Consider the following 20,427-nt stretch of genomic DNA (forward strand, 5'->3'; position numbering starts at 1 on the left):
GTTTTTGATGGCTCCTCACAAATGTTTGCCACCACTTTCAACACTCCACCATTTGCATATAATCTTGCACCATCGAGTTCTTGTTATTGTCCATCATTACCTACTCAAATAAGTGACATGAGTCACAAAGATGAGGACGATGATAAGGATAACAACAATAACAACGATGACGATGGTGATGGTGATGGTGATGATGATGATGACAACGGTGGTCATCATGTTCCTCAACAACAACGGATAATTACTCGTGAGCATCCTAGAATAAAAGGAGGTAGAGGTCGTAGACCAAGAGAACAACAAACACAGACAAATTTAGTCCAAACGCATATCTTGAAGAACTTGTTGTGGGACATCATCTCATTATTAGTTTAACAAATATGTAATTTTTATTTAAATATAATCAATTTTTAATTTAAAGTCTTTCAATTTTTTTTTATGTATTTTTATTGATAGATTATTTAAACTTTAAATAAAAAATATTTAAAGTAAACTATATTAAAAATATATATAACATGTTTTAAATAATAAAACATTAAAACAAAATAATAACATATCAAATAAAATCACAACAAGTATACTAATAAAATCAACTTAATATTATTTATTATATATTTAAATATATTTTTTAAACTTTTTTATTTAAAATAAAAATAAAACCGTAAAAAATATTATATTTAAAAGAAAAAAAAGATTTACGAAAATAAAAAAATAGGTTAATAAAACAAAAACATGTCTACAAATAGTAAAAAAATAGTTTTAAAAACTTTAAAATTTAAAAAAGAAAAAAATAAAATAGTTTTATGACTTTAAAGTCGTAAAAAATAATAAGATTTGCATTGAAATTTTAAATATTTTTACGACTTCAGATAAAAAAAAAAATAACAAGTCGTAACAGGTTTTACGACTTCTGAGTTAAAAGTCCTAATACCTGTTAGACTTATTCGGTTTTGGGTAATTTTTAAAAATATATCTCAATTGAAAAATTGGAAATTTTTTTTACCCTAATTGATAAAAAAGCCCATAAGAGTAATGTGTACGGATACTAAGATACTCGTATCCTACCCATTAACAAGCAAATAAAAAAGTATCCATACGATACTTATTTATAATATCCATCATTGACAAAATTTTTCCGTAGATACATACAGATTTTTTTTTCATCCCTATTTGTCCCTACGTCTTGCTTGCAATTGACACACAAACATTGATGTAACATTAATTGCAGATCATTTGGTTTGCATAGGATCCACCATGCAATGAACATTTCTTTGATACTAGACTATTGCTACACAATTCCCTGTGATCCTTCGATGAATTATGCAAATGATTTCTAGGTTTATAAGCTCAAAGATGAATCACAAACTTCCCCAGTTTCCAGCCTTTGTCCTTTTTTGTTTTCATTCTCAAGAGAGTCTAAATAAGGCAGTGTACAGTAGTCCTTGGTGGTAGATAGATTGCAATATATAGAATTTTCCTTATATAATTGATAATTCACAATGTGGTGCACAACTTGGTCGTTGATAGGTTGCAACATATATAGATTTTTCCTTATATCATGAATTTTAGTATAGTTGAGAATGAAGTTTGGATGTGGGGTTCCAATATGCAAATCCAGAGTTTCATTTCATAAGAATTACTTAAAACAGCTAGGAATGATTGTTTGGTAATATATGAGACTGAGAAGAGGCGGTTGAAGAATTTATTGAAAAGTGTGACCAAGATTAGTGTAATAATAAAAATATGTGAAAATCAAGTCACCAAGAAGTATCGATCATTTCATTGGTGAGACGTGAAATTGATGTGATGCAATCAAATGCAACTTTTAAAAATGCATCAAATATGAAAAATTAAGTTCGTTTGAGGATTTATTTTTTGTTTTTATTTTTAATTTTCAAGATATAAAAAATATGTATTAAGAGAAAATATTTTAAGGTGTTATCATAATTTTATTTCTTTAGAAAAGCCAAAAATGTTGATTTATTATTTTAGATGGGGACTTGTTTTTTAAAATACTTTTATGCAGATGTATTTTCACTTTTGTTTTATATTTAAAAAAAATTAAAAACAAACAACACTCAATCCAAAATTCAAATATGATCAATTAAATAATTGAATATAAGTGATTAATGTAATGAAATTAATATTAGAATATTTGAATATTATTCAGATTTAATTTTTAATAAAAATAATTATTAAAATTTTCCTTATTTTTCCATCAAACTTAGGATAATCAGAATTGTTTTCTCTGGTGAATGGAAGGTAAAGAAAAAAAAAAAACCAAGCGTGACCTAAACCAAACGCCCCCTGTTTTTTGTTTTCATTCCTATATGATAATATTGATTACATTTATTAATTTAATTTTAGTGTCTCTATCCCTTTAATTATAAATCCGCACCATGCGTCATGGTGTTCTCATTCACAATTTCCCGCTATTAAACCCTGTAATGTTCCTAAGCCAATAGCTTTAAACAAACAGAGAGACAGAGAAAGCAGTGAAAGGGTAATACATACACAGAAGAATAAGAAGTAGTTGTAGATGTTTTCGAAACCCTGCACCCAACTCTAACAAGAGAAGAAGCCTTCTTCAGTTCATCACCAATGGATCCGTGTCCCTTCCTGCGTCTTATGATAGACTCTCTGGCTCTCAATCTTCCCTCCGCCACCAAACCGCCACCTGTCTCCGGCGTCCACCCTTCCACCACTCCATGCTTCTGCAAAATCCGCATCAACAACTTCCCCTCTCAAACCTCGCTTCTTCCACTCTCTTCTTCCTCTTCCGCCCACGCCGCCCCCGACACCGCCACCTCCGCCCCGGGCTTCCACCTCGACTCCCTCGCGCTCCGCCGCCTCTCAGGCAAACCTCTCACCCTCCGCCTCGCCGTCTACTCCGGCAGCACCGCCCGCGCCTGCGGCGTCTCCTCCGCCAAGCTCCTCGGGTGCCTCAACCTCACGCTCGACCTCTCCGCCGCGCTCTCCCGCCCCAGCACCTTCCACTCCGGCTGGCTCAGCCTGAGAAAGAAAAAAACCGGCTCCGAACCGACGCACAGAAAGCCTGTGCCTCGGCTTCACGTTGTGGTCCGGTCCGAACCGGACCCGCGGTTCGTGTTTCAGTTCGGGGGAGAACCGGAGTGTAGCCCGGTGGTTTTCCAGATTCAGGAGAATAATATCAGACAGCCTGTCTTTAGTTGCAAGTTCAGCGCGGATCGTAACTCTAGATCCAGGTCAGTGTGCCAGCAACCACTTTTCTTCTTGTTAAAGTATAGTAATAGTATGGTGCATTTTCTTTTAGAGTGCGTTTGGATAGAGGATAGAGGATAGAGGATTTTAATTGAGGAAAAGTAATTTATCAAATCATTTGAATTTCTATAATTTAGAATTTTGGATGTTTTTTTATGAGGAATTTAAAATTTTGCAATTTTAAAACAGAATTTTAAATAACTAAAAATCTAAAATTTTAATTTTCTTTTAAAAGGTGAGAAATTAAAATTCTCTTCTTACAATCTTTTTCAAGAACACGTGTAACTAACATACAAATCATATTTTTTTTTTCATCCTCATAATTTTAACCTTTTTTATTCAAACACAAAATTTTGAAAATAAAAGAATTTTAATTGAAGTATTTAAAATTCTTAAAATTTAAAATTTCTCAAAATTCAAAATTTTAAATTTCTCCATCCAAACACACTCTTAGTTTTAAATAACTCTATCTAGTATTCTCACTTCCAAGTAATAAGATCTTAATTTGACTCTCATGCATAACAAAGTGATTGGAATTTATTTTTTTATACTAAAAATGAGTCATTCAGATTTTCAGATAAAAATTAATCTTTAACAAAATCATAAATATTCTGTACGTACCCCGTAAAAAAAGTAACTCTTACTTCCTCAATCTGCCACTCCATCTTTTTCACCTTTTATTCATTTACATTCTTTTTTCTAAAAAATATAATATATGCTACTTTCTACGTAGTATGGCAGAGAGACAGAGGTTACACATCTGAAATAATGAATTTACTTTTGATTCAATTTTTTCTTTTTGGAAATTCGTGTTTTGATTAAATATCAGGGCATTAAATTTTGAATTTAATTACCATGTTTTGAGAGAGAGTGTATAGTTTTTTTTTTGTTTTTTTTTTTACATTTACCAAACTTATATACAATTTCTTTCATTATGCATATATTATTGGTATTGTTCTTCTATTGATTTGAAGTTTTATTTTTTTATTATTAAACTTTTACTGTAAAAATTCGAATTATAATTGGAAAACTACACAAAAATAATTAATAAACCCCGTGTAAGTTTTGACTTTTTTTTTATCAGTAGTTTTGACTTATTACGTTCTCATTTAAGCATTTATTGTTATATATAGAAAATTTGTTGATTTTTATAATATAAATTTTAAAATTATATTTAGAATATGAATCTTTAATTTTAATTTTTAATTGATGTATTTAAAAGTATTTACATTTTATTCCGTTCAATTAATTGGTATTTTATTACTTAGGATTGAATATATATGTTTTTAGGCAATGTTTAGTTGTCTTAAAAAAGGTAATGTTTAGTTTCCTTTGAGTCATTTATTTTTCAAAATGTGTTACATATAGTACTAGTCTTCGTCCTTGTACAAAATTCGACATCTATTAGTCTTTTATTTATAGAATAAGAACAACATAGGATGCATGCATTTTCATTAATAAGAGATTAAAAGAAGAAGATGTATTTCTAGAAATTAAAAATAAATTTTACCTTGTTTATTTGTGACTATAAAAATATAAGTATGAGCTGTGACAAGATGGTGGGAATCTTTTAAATAATATAGACAGCTCATATATAACAGATGAAATGTAAATTTATGTACTAATTAAATACCAAAGTTTTGTGAAGCAAGAATTTATTGGTGTGGGTTGGCAAAGTTACTGGTGGGGCTAATATGTTTGGTTAATTATAGTTATGAATTAAGGTGAGGTTAGACATGTGGGCTGGCTTGTCGATGTCATCCTTTGGAGTTGGTACCTAACCATCAGCACATGCTTAGTCAACTCTCACCTCACCTTATCCAGCTCACAATTCCTTTTCATGACGTCGTGCCTTAGTTGTTATCCTTTTCTGCCCATTTTCATTTGCTTATTGCTATCATCACCCCCCACTTTGTCCTTTCTGTTTCTCGTGAAACAAACATTCAAAACGCCAATGGTACCACACGAAAGTTTCATTTTCATGGCTGCAAATCCACTCTTGGAAAAAAAAAAACTTCCCTTCACACTTCAATCTCCACGTTCCTATCTCCTGCTCACAACATTATTCCACCAATTTGGTAGTTTCCTGATTATTCATTCTTTCAGTTACTTTGTCTTTAATTAGCATTTTTTTTAATAAAACTTTCATAAGATAAAACGTGTAAAATCATCGGCTGATAATCTAATTTAATTTAATCATAGAGAATTAGGGGGAATCAACAAATACTCAAAAATGTTTTGACAAGTTCAAATTAAGCTATCTTTGCATGTGCTGGTATCTAGCTGCATACCCTGGTTTTTGGTCAAACAGACTGGCCGAGATTTTCGAAACTGTGAAACTTAACTGCCCTGGATTCCCTCCCATGTGCTAGTATCTGCCTGCAGTCGCAATATCTCATATATTTTATTATCCTACCACGTTTGACATTTTTCATTAGGTATACTAACTGAATTAATGAATGATTTTTTTTTTTATCATATGCTTTCCAAATATTTAATTATACCTTTTATCTCTGACATACTTTCATTCGCTTCACATATTCTTATACGATAGGTATTTGATACTGATATTAGTGGTTACTTCACTGATATGTATCTATAAAGTATCTGAGTCTTTAAAAAGGTTATGAAAATTCTAATACGACTAAATATGAGATGATATAGAAGTATGTGTAAAATAGAAACATAAAAGCATTATTGTTCCTTGATGAACCAAAAAGAGAAACTGTCCTCTTTCTGGATGATTTCAAGAAGGAAACAGGATAGATAATATTCCTTTTTATGGACAATAAGAAGTGATTTATAATGTCAAAAGCTTTATTTTGCTTTTAGTAATGTCCAAGAAGTATGACTTAATTTGTATTTGTAAAATTACAATTATATAGTTATTATGTTTTATGAACTTTTAGTCATATCTAAATATAACCTTAAATGAATGATTGTATCCTGTATATTTTTTAGAATAATCCTATGTATGTATAGTGACTGATACACCTATTATATCTATGCATTATAGCCTTTTTATTTTATTCATGATTTGTTTTTCACTTTTTTCAAATTCAGGTCTTTACCCTCAGATTTTGCTAAAAACCCCAGTAGATGGAGAAGAACCTTGAAAGGTGTTAGAGAGCGTCATGGGAGGGAGAGAAAGGGCTGGATGATAATAATCCACGATCTCTCTGGCTCACCGGTTGCTGCAGCCTCCATGATAACCCCATTTGTCCCTTCCCCTGGTTCAGACAGAGTATCAAGATCAAACCCAGGTGCATGGCTCATTCTTCGCCCCAATGGTGCCTGTGTGAGTAGCTGGAAGCCATGGGGTCGTCTAGAAGCGTGGCGAGAGAGAGGCCCCGTCGATGGCTTGGGCTACAAATTTGAGCTCGTCATTGAGAATGGACCTACCAATGGAATACCAATTGCTGAGGCCACAATGAATGTGAAAAAGGGTGGCCAATTCTGCATTGACTACAAAGTGATGAGGGATTCTGGATTATTGGGTTCGAGGTTGCAAGGGAAAGGGTTTGTGATGGGTTCCACTGTGGAAGGTGAAGGCAAAGTTAGCAAACCTGTTGTGCAAGTTGGGGCACAGCATGTGACATGCATGGCTGATGCTGCTTTGTTCATTGCACTTTCTGCTGCCGTTGATCTTAGCATGGATGCATGCCAGCTCTTCTCGCATAAACTAAGGAGAGAGCTTTGTCATCATGAAGAACAAGTTTCCTTTCCCTAAAAACCTGCTTGAATTGAATTGTTGTGCTTATTAAATTATACAAGTTACCATCTGCTGCAGTGATAGCCAATGTGTTCCCACTCGATGCATAGTGGGAACTCTGGTTTGAGCATAGAGAGACTTGCATTAGTTAATCAAGTCGTTGCAGCTGCTATGGCCGATTCAGTTTTGTGAATACTGTTGTTAGGAAATTAATCAGAGTTGCTAGTTTTGTTGAGTCTACCTTTTCTGGTTGGATTTTCTTAACAGCAGAAATTAGAGGGGCGATTTTAACAGTATTTTTTTTACTGAACTGTACAAAGTACAAACAAACCACAGACAAATGTCTATTTATATATCTATTTTAATTTTTATATATTTATTATTTATTTTTTTATGTCTTTCTGATGATGTTTGGTTCTGCATCTTATGCCAATTGACGCCTGTTACTTTTTCCTAAACCCCCATAAGCCCATAATTAGTTCTCCGTTGGCACTCAAAATATCCATATGTTAGTCAAACTGCTTATGGGACTAATATTAGTTTAGTCATATTTAAACTTCCCGTGGGTGCCATCTCGTGGGGTATTGGTAATGGGAGGTTAGTTAATTTTTGGGACGAAAATTGGGTGCCATCTCGTGGTAAATTACTTCCTTTATGTAGAGAATTTATATATAATACACTAAACACCAAGGTTCCTATTTGATAGGATTTTGATTTTATCCTATCGTTTTCTGTTCTAATCACTTTATCCTATTTTTAAGCCAACTGAACTAATTATCTTGTTTTTCTCCCGTTGCCAACTTGTAGCCATATATGAAAACAACCAAAGTTTCCATCACTATAGAATGCATGTGTTTTAATCCGAGTGCTTTATATATATATATATATATATAGAATGCACGTTCAAATATTAATTGCTTTCCAAAGATTCGACTATATTTTTTATATTTTGGATTGGAATTAAGAACAATATCAACACAACTCGAAGATGGCATGGGGATGAGTTTACGAATTTTAAACCCGTTTCTTCTATATCCAAATCCGAATCTTCTATATCCATATCCGAACCCGACGGAAAAAGTCGAATCTGTCTCCATCCTATACATATTTGATAGAAAGAAAAATGATAATCATAAACGAGACACATGAACGTTGTCGTTGCTTTTCACACAATCGATTCCTCACATGCACGTTGCTTTCTTCGGTAATTTGCTTCTAATAAATTGAGATCCATGGAATCATGTGGCAAACGTAACATGCATCCACCAATACTTATATCTTGTGTTTTGAGTAAACAAATACACACTTATTAATAGTGTTTCCAACGAAACGATGGGTTCTGGCGCATGGCTGGTGTTGGTGTTGGTGTTGGTGTTGGTCTCAACAATGAGTTACATTTCTTTGGAATCGGTCCTGAGACTCCCGTCATCATCGGAAACCTACATACAGCGAAGGTACTGTACAGCTTGAGGCTGGCGGTGGAGACGAACAACGCTGGGGCATGGGACTGCGTACCGCGGAGATGCATGGGTTTCGTGGAGCGGTACATTAGAGGAGTCCGGTACCTGAGGGACAGCAAGGTTATCGCCAAATTTTCCCCAGACTTCGTGAAGAGCGTGCTGCCACTGGTCGGAGACGTAAGAGACGCATCATTGGTGTTCGACATCGCCGAGACGCTGCTCTGCAACGCAGATTTGTTCTTTAACATGGCAAACAGTACTCAACTTGACTCCATAGAAAATAATTCAGCAAAAATTGGCTGAGTTTGATATATCCTTTATTTTTAAACCGATTTAAACTTGCAAACAATCTAATTTAGTTCGTCAACTTCACTTAATTTAAAATTATAATTATTTTACATATTTTTATTTATTGAAATTAATAAAAAAAATAAATAACCGTATCAATTTTATAATCTAAAATATATTACATATATGTATATGTTAAATTAATAATTATTGTACATGCTTGTATTTATTCATTTAGCAATTTAATAATATAAGATATTTAATATATGCATAGATTTATAAGTAGATATAAATAAATAAATTTATATATCGAGTTCGATCATGAACCAATTAAATTGACAATGACGGTGATAGAGATGTGACTTTGTTAGTGGTGACGGTGTGGTGTTTGTGGTGGTTGTAATAATGTTAGTAGTAGTTGTGCTAGTGATGACAGAGATGATATTATTGATAGTGGTAATGATAATGATGGTGGTGACATTAATAGTGGTAGTGGTTATAACAATGTCAATGATAATAATGGTGGTGGCCTATTGACAATGATATTGGAGGTGGCACCAAGTGGTGGTGGTGATAGTTGCTACGACATTGGTGATGATTGTAGTAATGGTAATGAAGGTGGTGGTGATGATAATGACGAATGGTGGTGGTAGCTAGTTATGGTAGTGATAACGATGGTGATGATATTGGTGGTAACAATAGTAGTGATGATTGTAGTAGCGTTTTAACACTACAAATCAAATTTATAAAATCTTTTTTCTTGGTTTTAAAAATGGGTGTAAAAGTGTTTTAAAGATGATTTAAAAATCATTTCAACTCTGTTTGAGTTGAATTGTCAAGTGGAGTCTTGAACTATGTTTGAGTTGGTTTGATTTATTTTCAGTCCTACCCTCCAATCTCAAATTTAACTACATTTAATTACACCAAATTCAATTAAAAGTAATTTTTCTCTAACTTAATATTTATTGAAACTTAGTATTAGGAATAAAAAAAGTCATCAAAATTAACCTCAACTAAACAAAGAGTATTTTAGAGATCTACTCTTTTAACCAGAATCAGGTACATAGATTATTTAATGAAAAATATTACATGGACACCTAAGATGTTATTTGATAGGTATAGAGAAGGAGAAAAAAATAAGATATGATAGAAAAATAAAGTTAAAGAAAAATAAGAGATATCAGAAGAATATTTAATATGTTTTCACTCCGTGAATCTTGGAGGAACAAGAGAATGTTCTTGAATAGTTTTTTGTTTCGAGAAATTGCGAAGACGTATGTGGATTTTGTGCGCAAAAGGTGTTAGTGGAGTCGTTGGGTCTTGTGTATCTGCTGCGGTCAATGTTGAACGAGAGCGTGCCAGCAAGGAACAAGCCTTTAGAATGAATAGAGAACAAGAAGGAAAATCTGACTCCTTCCGTTTCAGTTCCAATACATGGATTTTCTTGGAGGCTTCCAATTTAGTTCCAAATTCATGCTGCATATTGCTATTCAAAGCGTCAATGATCAATAAAACTTTCCCCTAGGTGGAATGGAATCTCTTCGTAAATTATAAATTTAATTACTCATTTTCATTTCTAAAATTTCATTATTTATATCTTTTAATTTTTATAATTTTAAATTTGTTTTTTTAATCATTTTAATTCTCTTATAGTCTCGTTAGTTTGAAAGTAATTTTTTAATTTTTATAATTTATATTTAATTTTTTTTGGTTCTTATAATTTGACAGTAATTTTTTAATTTTTATATTTTATATTTTAATTTTTTTTAATTTTTATCATCAAAATAAAAATTATATTATCAGTTATAATTAATTACAAAAATATTAATAAATAATTTGTAATTAATTTATCACAAGATAATTTATAATAAAAAAATAATTCATAATTCATAATTAATTTGTAGTTAATTATTTTTATACATTTTTTTAGTAAGGATTAAAAAATAATTAAAATATAAATTATAGAGACTAAAAAGATTATTTTTAAACTATAAAAAATAAAAGAGAATTAAAATAGAAATTATAAGAATTAAAAAAATCATTTTTAAACTATAAGAACTAAAAAAAATTAAAATATAAATTATAGAAACTAAAAAAATCATTTTCACATTAAAGATGAAAAGTACAAGTCCTAAAACTATAGGAGGAGAATGAATAATTTAACCTAAAAACACATAAGAAAATCCCTTTAGCTTCGTACTCCATTTCATTTTAATTTGATAATGTTAAGCAAATTACCTTTTCTCATCTAAGGCACCGAGTGCTTGGTCTAGCAAGGAATCTTGAACATTGCACAAAAAACATCTAATTAGTTAATTAATTGGACAATCAGAAATTTCGATTGAGTTGGATCGATAATCACAAACTTAATATGTAGATCTGATGCCATAGAAGGTGGCGACGAAAGAAGATGAAAAAACTTGACCATAAGGAACCACTTAGTTAAGTGCTCCACCCTAGAATTTTCCACACTTAAAATATTTTTTTGTTGAAAACACACACTTAGTATGCACTTAACTTGAGTGTTTATTTATTGAAAATAATTTTTATTTTTAAGCAATCACACCATATTTTCATTCTTTAAAAATAAAAATAAAAAACACTTAAACTAAGCAACAGCTTAAATTTCATTTTAAAAGACTGAATTGAGTTCAAATTTTCTTATCCAAACTACAAGTAACCCACATAAAACCGGGCCTATGCAGCTCCTTTTATTTTTACCACATCTAGTCCAATCCAATCATTGTTAACTCAATTTTAAAAACGTGAACATTCCCATTACCTACCATATACCATCAACCAATATCTTCTTTGTCGCTTTTATTATCTGTTTTTCCGGCGATGGATTCCGGCGCGTGGCTCCTGTTCCTGGTGGTCGTGGCTGTCTCAACGTCCGGCCACATTCACTCTGAAGCGATCCTGAGACTCCCGTCCGAGAGCGAGGAGATCTCGCGCGACTACTGCGACAGCTGGATGCTGGCGGTGGAGACGAACAACGCCGGGACGTGGAACCGCGTGCCGGCGAGTTGCGTGGACTTCGTGGCGGAATACATCACCGGAGATCGGTACCGGCGGGACTGCGACGTGATCCGGAATTTGTCGGCGGCGTTCGCGAAGAGCGTGGGATTGGCCGGAGACGGAAGAGACGCGTGGGTGTTCGACGTCGACGAGACGCTTCTCTCCAATGTGCCTTACTACCAAGGCGTCGGATTCGGGTAAGAAATGATACTGATTTTTGCATTTTGATTGGGTTGGAATTGGAATCGATTTGTCTACTAGCTCATTAAGATCTCATTGCTTGCTACCCAATGTTCAAACAATTACTCATATTTGTCCACTAGTATAGCATTACTAATTACTAATTACAAATGAAATGTTGCTTTCATAGGATACTTTTTGAGAGAAAAACTAGTTTATGTATAATGCTAGCATGAGTAAAGAATCTAGTTAGTTAGCAATCTCTAGGTAGACATGTAAGCACTCTTTACGTCGCGACAATGGTCTTGGCTGTGGTGAGCTCTCAGGACTCACTCAATGCTGCAACATGCGTTCTAATACAAATCCAATGGATTAAAGCAAAATAAACGCAAAAACAAGGGTTCTGATCTATTGACATAATTACTTTTGCCTCAATCATAATTTTTCAACGGATTTCCAAACATGCTCATATTCTTTTGGACATGTTTTTATTATTGACTGAAGGGTTTATTGATAAATTGCAAATTTTTGTAGGCTCTAATTTTTCATTTAAAAGTTCTCACTCAATGATAGTCTAATTTTTAATAAATTTTAACCATTAGTATAAGCTGTGTACTGTGTTGTTAACACTACGACTCTCTCTATATATAAGAAACATAATCAACTATATAATGTGTAAATTTATCAATTTTCTTCACATTGTTCCCATAAGTGGTGATATGTTACTTTAGATTTTTTATCTTTAAGGTTTACTGCATAAAAAGTGGTTTGACGCTTAATTATTTGATAAAGTAATTTAGATGGATGGTGATTGTACTGAACAAGTATTTATTTTGGAAGTATTTATGTATATGTTACTTTTGTAATTGAAGAAGAAATAGGAGTAAATTGGTTTTGTAAGTTATACTGGAAAATTTATTTAAATTAATTAAAAAATAAACTATTTTCATAAACCTTTTTAAAAAATAAGTCTAAATAACTGTAAATAGAATTTTCTAAATGTATCTATGGTTTGTATTTTAAAACAGCTTATCATTGATGTTGCGGTGAGAATCTTTAGTTATAAAGCTGCTTTTGGATAAAACTTCTGATGGGAGTTAAAAGTTAATCAAATCCAAAAACATACCAAAGTAACCAAATCCTAATCAAGTCATTGTCATTGATATGTAACACTTGATGTCTTGATGTAACTGGCCTTTAACAAAAGGAAATCCGAGTGTATAGAAGATGGGTTTCTACAATTTTTATTGTTAAGGGTTGTGTTGTTTTGCCGGATTGATTTCGTTGCCTAAAGTCTGAACTAAATAGTATCAGAATTAGGAAGGGGAGTTTATCAAATATCAATGGCTCTCACATCTATGGAAATCGGAGGATTAATGAATAGATTCTATTATGCGGTTGTTATTACTAGTAGGAAGTTAATTTTAGCAGGATAGCATATGTTCTTTCTTTCAATTGCCAAAATGAGTGAAACACAAGTAAAGGTAAACAGACCTCACAATCACAATGGTTAAAATCTAAAATTGTTTTTTTTTTTCTCTCAACACAGCAATTGTTTAAGTTGATTATGGTTTTCTGTTTCTAACTTTGGAATCTGCAGATCTGAGATCTTCAATGAGACTTCCTTTGATAATTGGGTGGACTTAGCTGCTGCCCCAGCTTTGCCAGCCATTTTGAGTTTGTATAACGAGCTTAAGGAATTGGGCTTCAAGATATTCTTCTTAACTGGGAGAAGTGAGTTTCAAAGGAATGCCACAGAAACAAACCTTCTGCTTTCAGGGTACAGAGATTGGGAGAGGCTCATCTTAAGGTACACAAATTATTGGTTCTTGGAAATTTACATGCCTTGTTCTGTTTAAAAAAAAAAATTCACCTGAGATTCCTTGTTAATGAAACAGAGGGTCTTCTGATCAAGGCAAGCCAGCCACTACATACAAGTCTGAGAAGAGAGCAGAGTTGGAGAATGAAGGCTACAGGATCCATGGGAACTCTGGGGATCAGTGGAGTGATTTGTGGGGTTATGCAGTGTCCGCACGGTCTTTTAAACTCCCAAACCCAATGTATTATATTCCTTAACATAGAAATGGCTTCTCAGAAATCTGTAATCTTTTTCATAATTGCCTGTTCTAGTACTTCTGCCCATGATTTTTCATGGTACTATGATACTTGTTACAACAGGGATTCTTAGTGACACTAGTTTCTAATGTGTTGTATGCTACATTTATACTTATTTTGAGGAATAATTATTTTTTCTGTTGTGTGTGTACAATGATGACATTGAAATTTGAACCTAGAACCTTATACAAATTATCCAAACACTCCACTAGGCTGGCCTTGGTGGGGTTTTTTAGGAATAGTTCCAAATCTTTTTTAAACAACAGTTGCATACTGTCTCACTAAATTGAAAAAATATAGAATATTTTTCATATGTTAACTTATTAACGATATTTTATTTATTTATTTATTTTATATCTATTCATTAAATATTAGAAGAATTGATAAAAAAATATAATAATAAGATTTAATATTACTTTATTTCGTGCTTTAACAAGTTTCACCAAATTTCACTAAATAGTTTAAACTATAGGTTGTTCTAACAACGGCATCTGTAGATATAACCTTGTAATGATTATCTTTTAAGTATTACCAAGCCTCAGTGGCAATCTCATGCTATCCTCACTTGCATAATTGAAGTTGAATTGGGACAGGTGGACCTTTCGAAGTAATTTAGATACAACCTTGCGATGCAACCTAGTGCATTACAGTGGTGTCAAATTTAACTGTTAAGAAGCTATCAAGTAGGGCCTTGTCGAATGCAGTTAGTGAAGTTGTTGAAGGAATAATTGGAGAACCCGTGATAAAGCAGTAGTACAAATTAAAGTAACCAAAATCAAACAAACATGTCACGGGACATAAACTACACTATCTATCCATCTTTTATGATGCGGGTCTAAGGTAGAATACTAGAAGAAGCATCGCAAATAATTTTCCCTTTAAAATATGGGTTTGACCGGTTAAAAAACTAGAAGGAGAAATTATTTATTGTGAAGATGATATGAGAGTGTAAAAGAAAAGACAATAAGGAACTAAATTTTTTCCTTCTTTTAATTCCTTAACCAATGTTCCAACAATACTGATTAGCAGTTGCTTTAAAATATATGCATGTAGTATAATTTACGAATATGCACAAGGAATCTTTGAAGAATTAAATTAGCAGAATTGTGAATTAAGATTGGTAGCAGTAATTAATGGAACAGCTATGACCAACCTGTAATGTAATGTAATGTAACTAATAATAACCATCATCAAGGAGGAGATGATGAAGTGGGATCAATAATGTTCTTAGACTTACTTACAGCCATTGAACCACAAACAAGAGGCCTTGGTGTGGGGATTCTGAGACAACTAAGACTTCCACCTGGTATGCCAGAGCACTCAGGTGGAGGTCTCTGCATGTCCCTATCAGGAATGCAGTTTAGTGAGAAATCAAAACCAACATTCCTAAAGAAAAGCCTTGAGCATTCGTGGCTGAACCCAGAAAAGAAATTGTAAGCAACAGTTAGATTTGCAAGGCTTCTCAAAGAGCACACCACATCTGATAACTCCCCAGAGAGCTTGTTATGAGCCAAATTGAGAACTTCTATGTCTTGCAGGCATGATAGTGTGTCTGGCAAATGACCCATGAGTGAGTTGAAGCTCACATCCAGAACTTGCATCTCTGTGAATAGTCCAACTCCCTCAGGAATGCATCCAGTTAACTGGTTATTGAGGAACAGAATCTCCTTTATTTTAGAACCCATGAAGCCCAAACTTGCTGGGATGCTTCCACTTAACTTGTTGTTGGCTAAGTTTATCACTGAGGCTGGGGAACTGCCCAAGTTTTGAGGAATTTCACCTTCAAATTGGTTATTATTGAGGAACAATGCATCAAGGTTCTTGCTGAAAAGTTCCTGAGGGAGGGACCCGGAGAAGTAGTTGAATCTGAGGTCCAAGTAGATGAGGCCTGGCATGTACAAAGTAGCAGAAGGGAAAGGACCTGAGAGTTGGTTGTTGCTGAGGTCTAACTCTTCCAGAAACACAAGGTCTCTGAATGTTTCAGGAACAGTGCCAGTGAATCTGTTACTGTTGAGGTGGAGAAGGGACAAATCACTGAGTAGAGAGAGCTCCTTCACAAGAGTTCCTTTCAGATTTGCATGGTTGAGATCTATGCCTGCTACTACAACTGGGAATGCTGCTGATGCACCAACCGTTTCATCTTGAGGGTTTGCAGCACAGAAGACTCCTTTGTAAGCACACACATTGGGACCAATCCAACTTGATAAAATCTTAAGAGGGTCCTCAGTGACTGCAGATTTCCATGCCTGAAGTGCTGTGTATGCTCCTTCAAGCTTTGGCACTGAAGATCTAGGTGGCTCTGGGCTGTTAATCCCTCCACCAACCCAAACCACTCCACCACTGCCACCATTTCCATTGCCAACACCAACACCAACACCTATACCTACACCTACACCTACACCAACTCCACCACCAACACTGAAGGCAGCTTTTGTTGTACTTGAGTGGAGAATGAGGAGGAAAAGAAAAGCCAGAATGCAGCTGCTCTCCATTTTTAGCTGAAGATACCAAAATGCTTATTCAAGAGGGTGTATTATGCTTCTTAATTAGCTAAGCTTTTCCAAAATCCAAATAAGGTTGCAGCATTGAAGAGAGAGAGAGAGAGAGTGGTGGACTGGTGGGGTTGATTACCCTTGAATGTTCCCTATCTTTCTTCCCATTTTCTTTTTTAGTTTATGTAATGAGTTTGTTTGAGGCATACCATTGTGCAACTTTTTCTGTACAGATGTTGACTTCCTTTGAATGTAAATTTCTGTGTCAGAACAGTGTGGTGAGGTGAGAAGGTATCACTAATCACCCCAACTTTTATGGTGTTTATTATTAGGGGCTACAGACACACAAGCATCTTTCAGATGTTGTGGTCTTATTTACAAAGCCAAACAACAATAAATAGATAATTAACAATAGATTGATAAATTGAAAGATATAATATTTTTTTAAATGGACACAGTAATTTTGGCCACAACGTCAAAGATTTTTGTAAGTGTTTGTGACTGCAATGAGACCATAATTGTTGTCCAATCAGCTATATTTGTGATTTCCCATTATATCAAAAAACATGACACGATGGTGATCATAGTTTAAAACCTAGGATAAATACCCTCCATCTTAGACTTATATACTTGAACTTGATTTTTCTTATTAAAAAGGAATTGTGTTAATTTAACACTGTTGGCAGTGAGTAAGGCGAAAAAACTGGATGATGGTGAAGGTTGCACATGCTATCTAAACAAGATTGTGGTTATTGAAATTTAAGCACTTTAATCGCATTGGTGAAAGCTGCTTGACTATTGTTAGATCCAGAAAGCACAAGCAAAAAGGGCCAAATTGATGTATACTTGGCATGGCTTTGTGTACGAGCATATAGCTTAGTTGATACACCTTCGTCCTTTTGGAAACCCTCTAACATTTAAGAAAATTGATCCTGTGAATCTCATTTTGTACCAAACAACAAGGAAAAAAAATAAAAGCAATGTACTTTTAAATGAGGAACTGATGTCAAGTTAGTCTTGGTTAAACAAGATTTATGAATTATTATAAATTTTTTACATTATTTTTGACTTTTATAGATAAAAAGAAAAAGCTGAGGGACTGGTAGAGGAAATTTAATTTGTGATGAATGGTTGTCCGTGCCTCCTCCATTGTTTCATAAGAATTTTTTTAAAAATTAATTAATTTTGATTTATTTTAGAATATCCTTCCTAATCAAACTATTCCTAATAAATACTACTAACTCGCTATTGCTAGCTATTCCCACATAATAATGAAAAATTAAGCAGAACAAAAAGGTATGGACATGACTAAAATACATTTTCGTGATTGTGAGAAGATAATTTGAAGGGTCACAAAAGGAGTAACCCTTAGTCTACTGAAATAAACAGCCAAAGTAAACATTTCCTAACTTAGAAAGTCTAAATCTTGGAGAAAAGTTAAAATAATTAATAAAAATAGTTTAACTAAAGGGCACATTGAACATCATGAGGCATACAATACAAGGTTCAAAAACTTTCCCAACAGTGGACGAATTTTATGTTTTTAAATGATATAGTGAGTGAAGTAGTGCCTTTCAAATTTATATATACTACTATTGAACTGCAATTTCTAAAGTTCAACAAAAGTTAGTGACATTCAGTGTTCAGTGTTCAGTGTTCAGTTCCCTTCCTTATCTAAATGATGAGGACATGCTCTAGCGCACCCCATTTCATCAAAAGTAACTAGCTTCCAAGTTCTATAGCAGGTCATGAACATTTGTTCCAATTATATAAGAGAAAAGGGAAAAGAAAATCCCCAAAAGATAATGGACAAAAGGGAAAGATTCCTTTTGTTTAGTTCTTCTACAACATAAGTGGAACTGGTTGAAAATTTTAAAGCATAGCCATCAGAACTTCAGTATACTTTATAATGGTATAGTGCTATTCACATATTCAAATGGAGAGAGTTAACAAGTCTAACACATGAACATAAATTTGGCATTCGATCATCACTATAAAAAACGTCCTTCAAGAATCAAGATTTGGTCCAAGTTAGTCTCTATTTTAAAAGCAATTATCTTGGTTCTAATATCTTTCAAAATGTGGTGAATTTCATCGCTAATTAGATCAAAATGTAGTATAGGGTCAAAAATAAAATGTACCATATTTTAGAAATACAAAGACTACCGTTTTTAAAATGTAGGACCTTTTCTTTTAAGGATTTAAAATGTAGGAAATAAAATCGATTTTAACTAAATCTTGAATCTTTTTTTTTTTTGACAATCAAATCTTGATAGTCTAAAAAATAACTTATCCATAAAACTATTTCTACTTGAACGTAATTAAGCAATAAATTCGAGCCTATTCACCGAAAAAATTAAGAAACTGAGAAAGCGACACTCTACACAATCTATAGTTGGGTGATATGATAGGTCTTACAAACTAAGCATTAAGTAATTCCAAAATTGTGAAGCTATTGAACTAAAACCTTTTCAAAGCATCGAGGGTTATTTATTGCCAAATGCAAATAAATGGCCAAGGCATAATAATATTAGACCAGTCTATGTGTATTATATAGGCTATCTGTTACATTCTTCACATTCTTTGTTTCTGGCTTCAAGATCTGTTTAATTAACCCTTTCAATTAATTGCAAGTTGCATGTGCTATCACCAATACCAATAGGGTTAGCCGGTTAGGTGTGGTGTGGTCACGTGTAATTATTGCAACATGGGTTTGATTTAGGTCCCATCTTGAATCCTTTGGGGGGTTGTTGCTGCATCCTCAAGAAAATGGTACCTTTGCCTTTACTTCTCTATCTATTCTCATCATCAAGATATTGGTGTCCAGCATGCATCCTCGTTGGATTAGGACTTAGCGAGAGAAAATGGTACATGAAAACTATTTGTGATTATAAAGTTGCAACTTTGTAAGTTGAGAAACAGTAGATCGAGTGCGAAAAGGAGAAGAAATTAAGAACGATGTTATAAAGTATTTGTTAAAGTAAGTCAACTTAATTTTTAGTTAGGGAACAAATTATATTGATTGATATATTTTAAGACAATTTCTAGTTAAAATCTGTTAATATACTACTTCAATTGAAAAAATAAGTGAGTACATTAATAAGTTAGTTGAATACATTAACAAGTTACATAAACTATATATTTTAAGATAAATTTTAAAAAAACTAATGAGATATCAGATCTCCTCATTTATTGAACAAGAATTAAGTTATCCTCATAAACCAGATTTTCTGTTGTGTGTATGTTGTACAACAGAAATATGTTTCTGTGTCAGGGATATTTTTAGGGGATAAAACAACAAATAAAACTTGAGGTGGGAAAAGCGAAAATTTGCGGTGGAATAGCAGAGCCCAAACAAGACATTAGCTAATAGAAGGCGGGCTGTTACTTCCTGCACTTTCAAGTTGCTTTTTCCACTTTTTCCATAATGTTTTTATCTTTGGATTGGTCATTTTGAAACTCAAAAACAAATAAAAAAAATTCTAAAATATAATTTTACATTTCAGATTGATCATAGAAGGCGGCACATACTTTTTGTTTCTGTACCTACTTATCACCTTAAAAAAAAAAACACTTCTTATATCATTTTTTTGACCGCGTAACTTCTTATTTCATTAATCACTTTATAAATATTGGATGTATTTAATTAATACATCAATAAAAGACCAACATCAAAAAATAATTTTCCTAATGTTATAGTTCACAGAATAAATTTAGAAAAAAATGATATTGCAGTGCAAAAGGTTTTATATAATTATATAATCACTATATATATTGACTTTTAAAATAATTATTTTAAAATAATTTAAATTAAATTACAATGTAAAATTATTACTTTTCATGTATTTTATTAGTGTCGGATTACTATTGCTACTAGATTTACAAAATGAAAACGCATTGACATTATATGCAAGGACAAGTAGCC

At 33.0% G+C, this 20,427-nt stretch overlaps 3 protein-coding genes across 3 annotated transcripts; 2 read left to right on the top strand and 1 right to left on the bottom strand.

The window, feature by feature from the left end:
- Positions 1 to 2,370: 2,370 nt before the first annotated feature.
- On the top strand, positions 2,371 to 7,322 carry LOC114418877. The gene is made up of 2 exons (XM_028384416.1): positions 2,371 to 3,221; positions 6,301 to 7,322. Exons 1-2 carry the CDS (start codon positions 2,599 to 2,601, stop codon positions 6,965 to 6,967), a joined length of 1,290 nt encoding a protein of 429 aa, XP_028240217.1. The 5' UTR covers positions 2,371 to 2,598; the 3' UTR covers positions 6,968 to 7,322.
- A 4,107-nt stretch (positions 7,323 to 11,429) lies between these two features.
- LOC114418878 (acid phosphatase 1) lies at positions 11,430 to 14,164 on the top strand. The gene is made up of 3 exons (XM_028384417.1): positions 11,430 to 11,912; positions 13,496 to 13,705; positions 13,794 to 14,164. Exons 1-3 carry the CDS (start codon positions 11,539 to 11,541, stop codon positions 13,969 to 13,971), a joined length of 762 nt encoding a protein of 253 aa, XP_028240218.1. The 5' UTR covers positions 11,430 to 11,538; the 3' UTR covers positions 13,972 to 14,164.
- Positions 14,165 to 15,091: 927 nt separating this feature from the next.
- Positions 15,092 to 16,824, bottom strand: LOC114418879 (leucine-rich repeat extensin-like protein 6). The gene has a single exon (XM_028384418.1). The coding sequence runs from the start codon at positions 16,500 to 16,502 to the stop codon at positions 15,201 to 15,203; it is 1,302 nt and encodes a 433-aa protein (XP_028240219.1). The 5' UTR covers positions 16,503 to 16,824; the 3' UTR covers positions 15,092 to 15,200.
- Between the last annotated feature and the right edge of the window lie 3,603 nt (positions 16,825 to 20,427).

Source organism: Glycine soja, chromosome 7 (genome assembly GCF_004193775.1).
Source record: "Glycine soja cultivar W05 chromosome 7, ASM419377v2, whole genome shotgun sequence".
Taxonomy (NCBI): Eukaryota; Viridiplantae; Streptophyta; class Magnoliopsida; order Fabales; family Fabaceae; genus Glycine; species Glycine soja.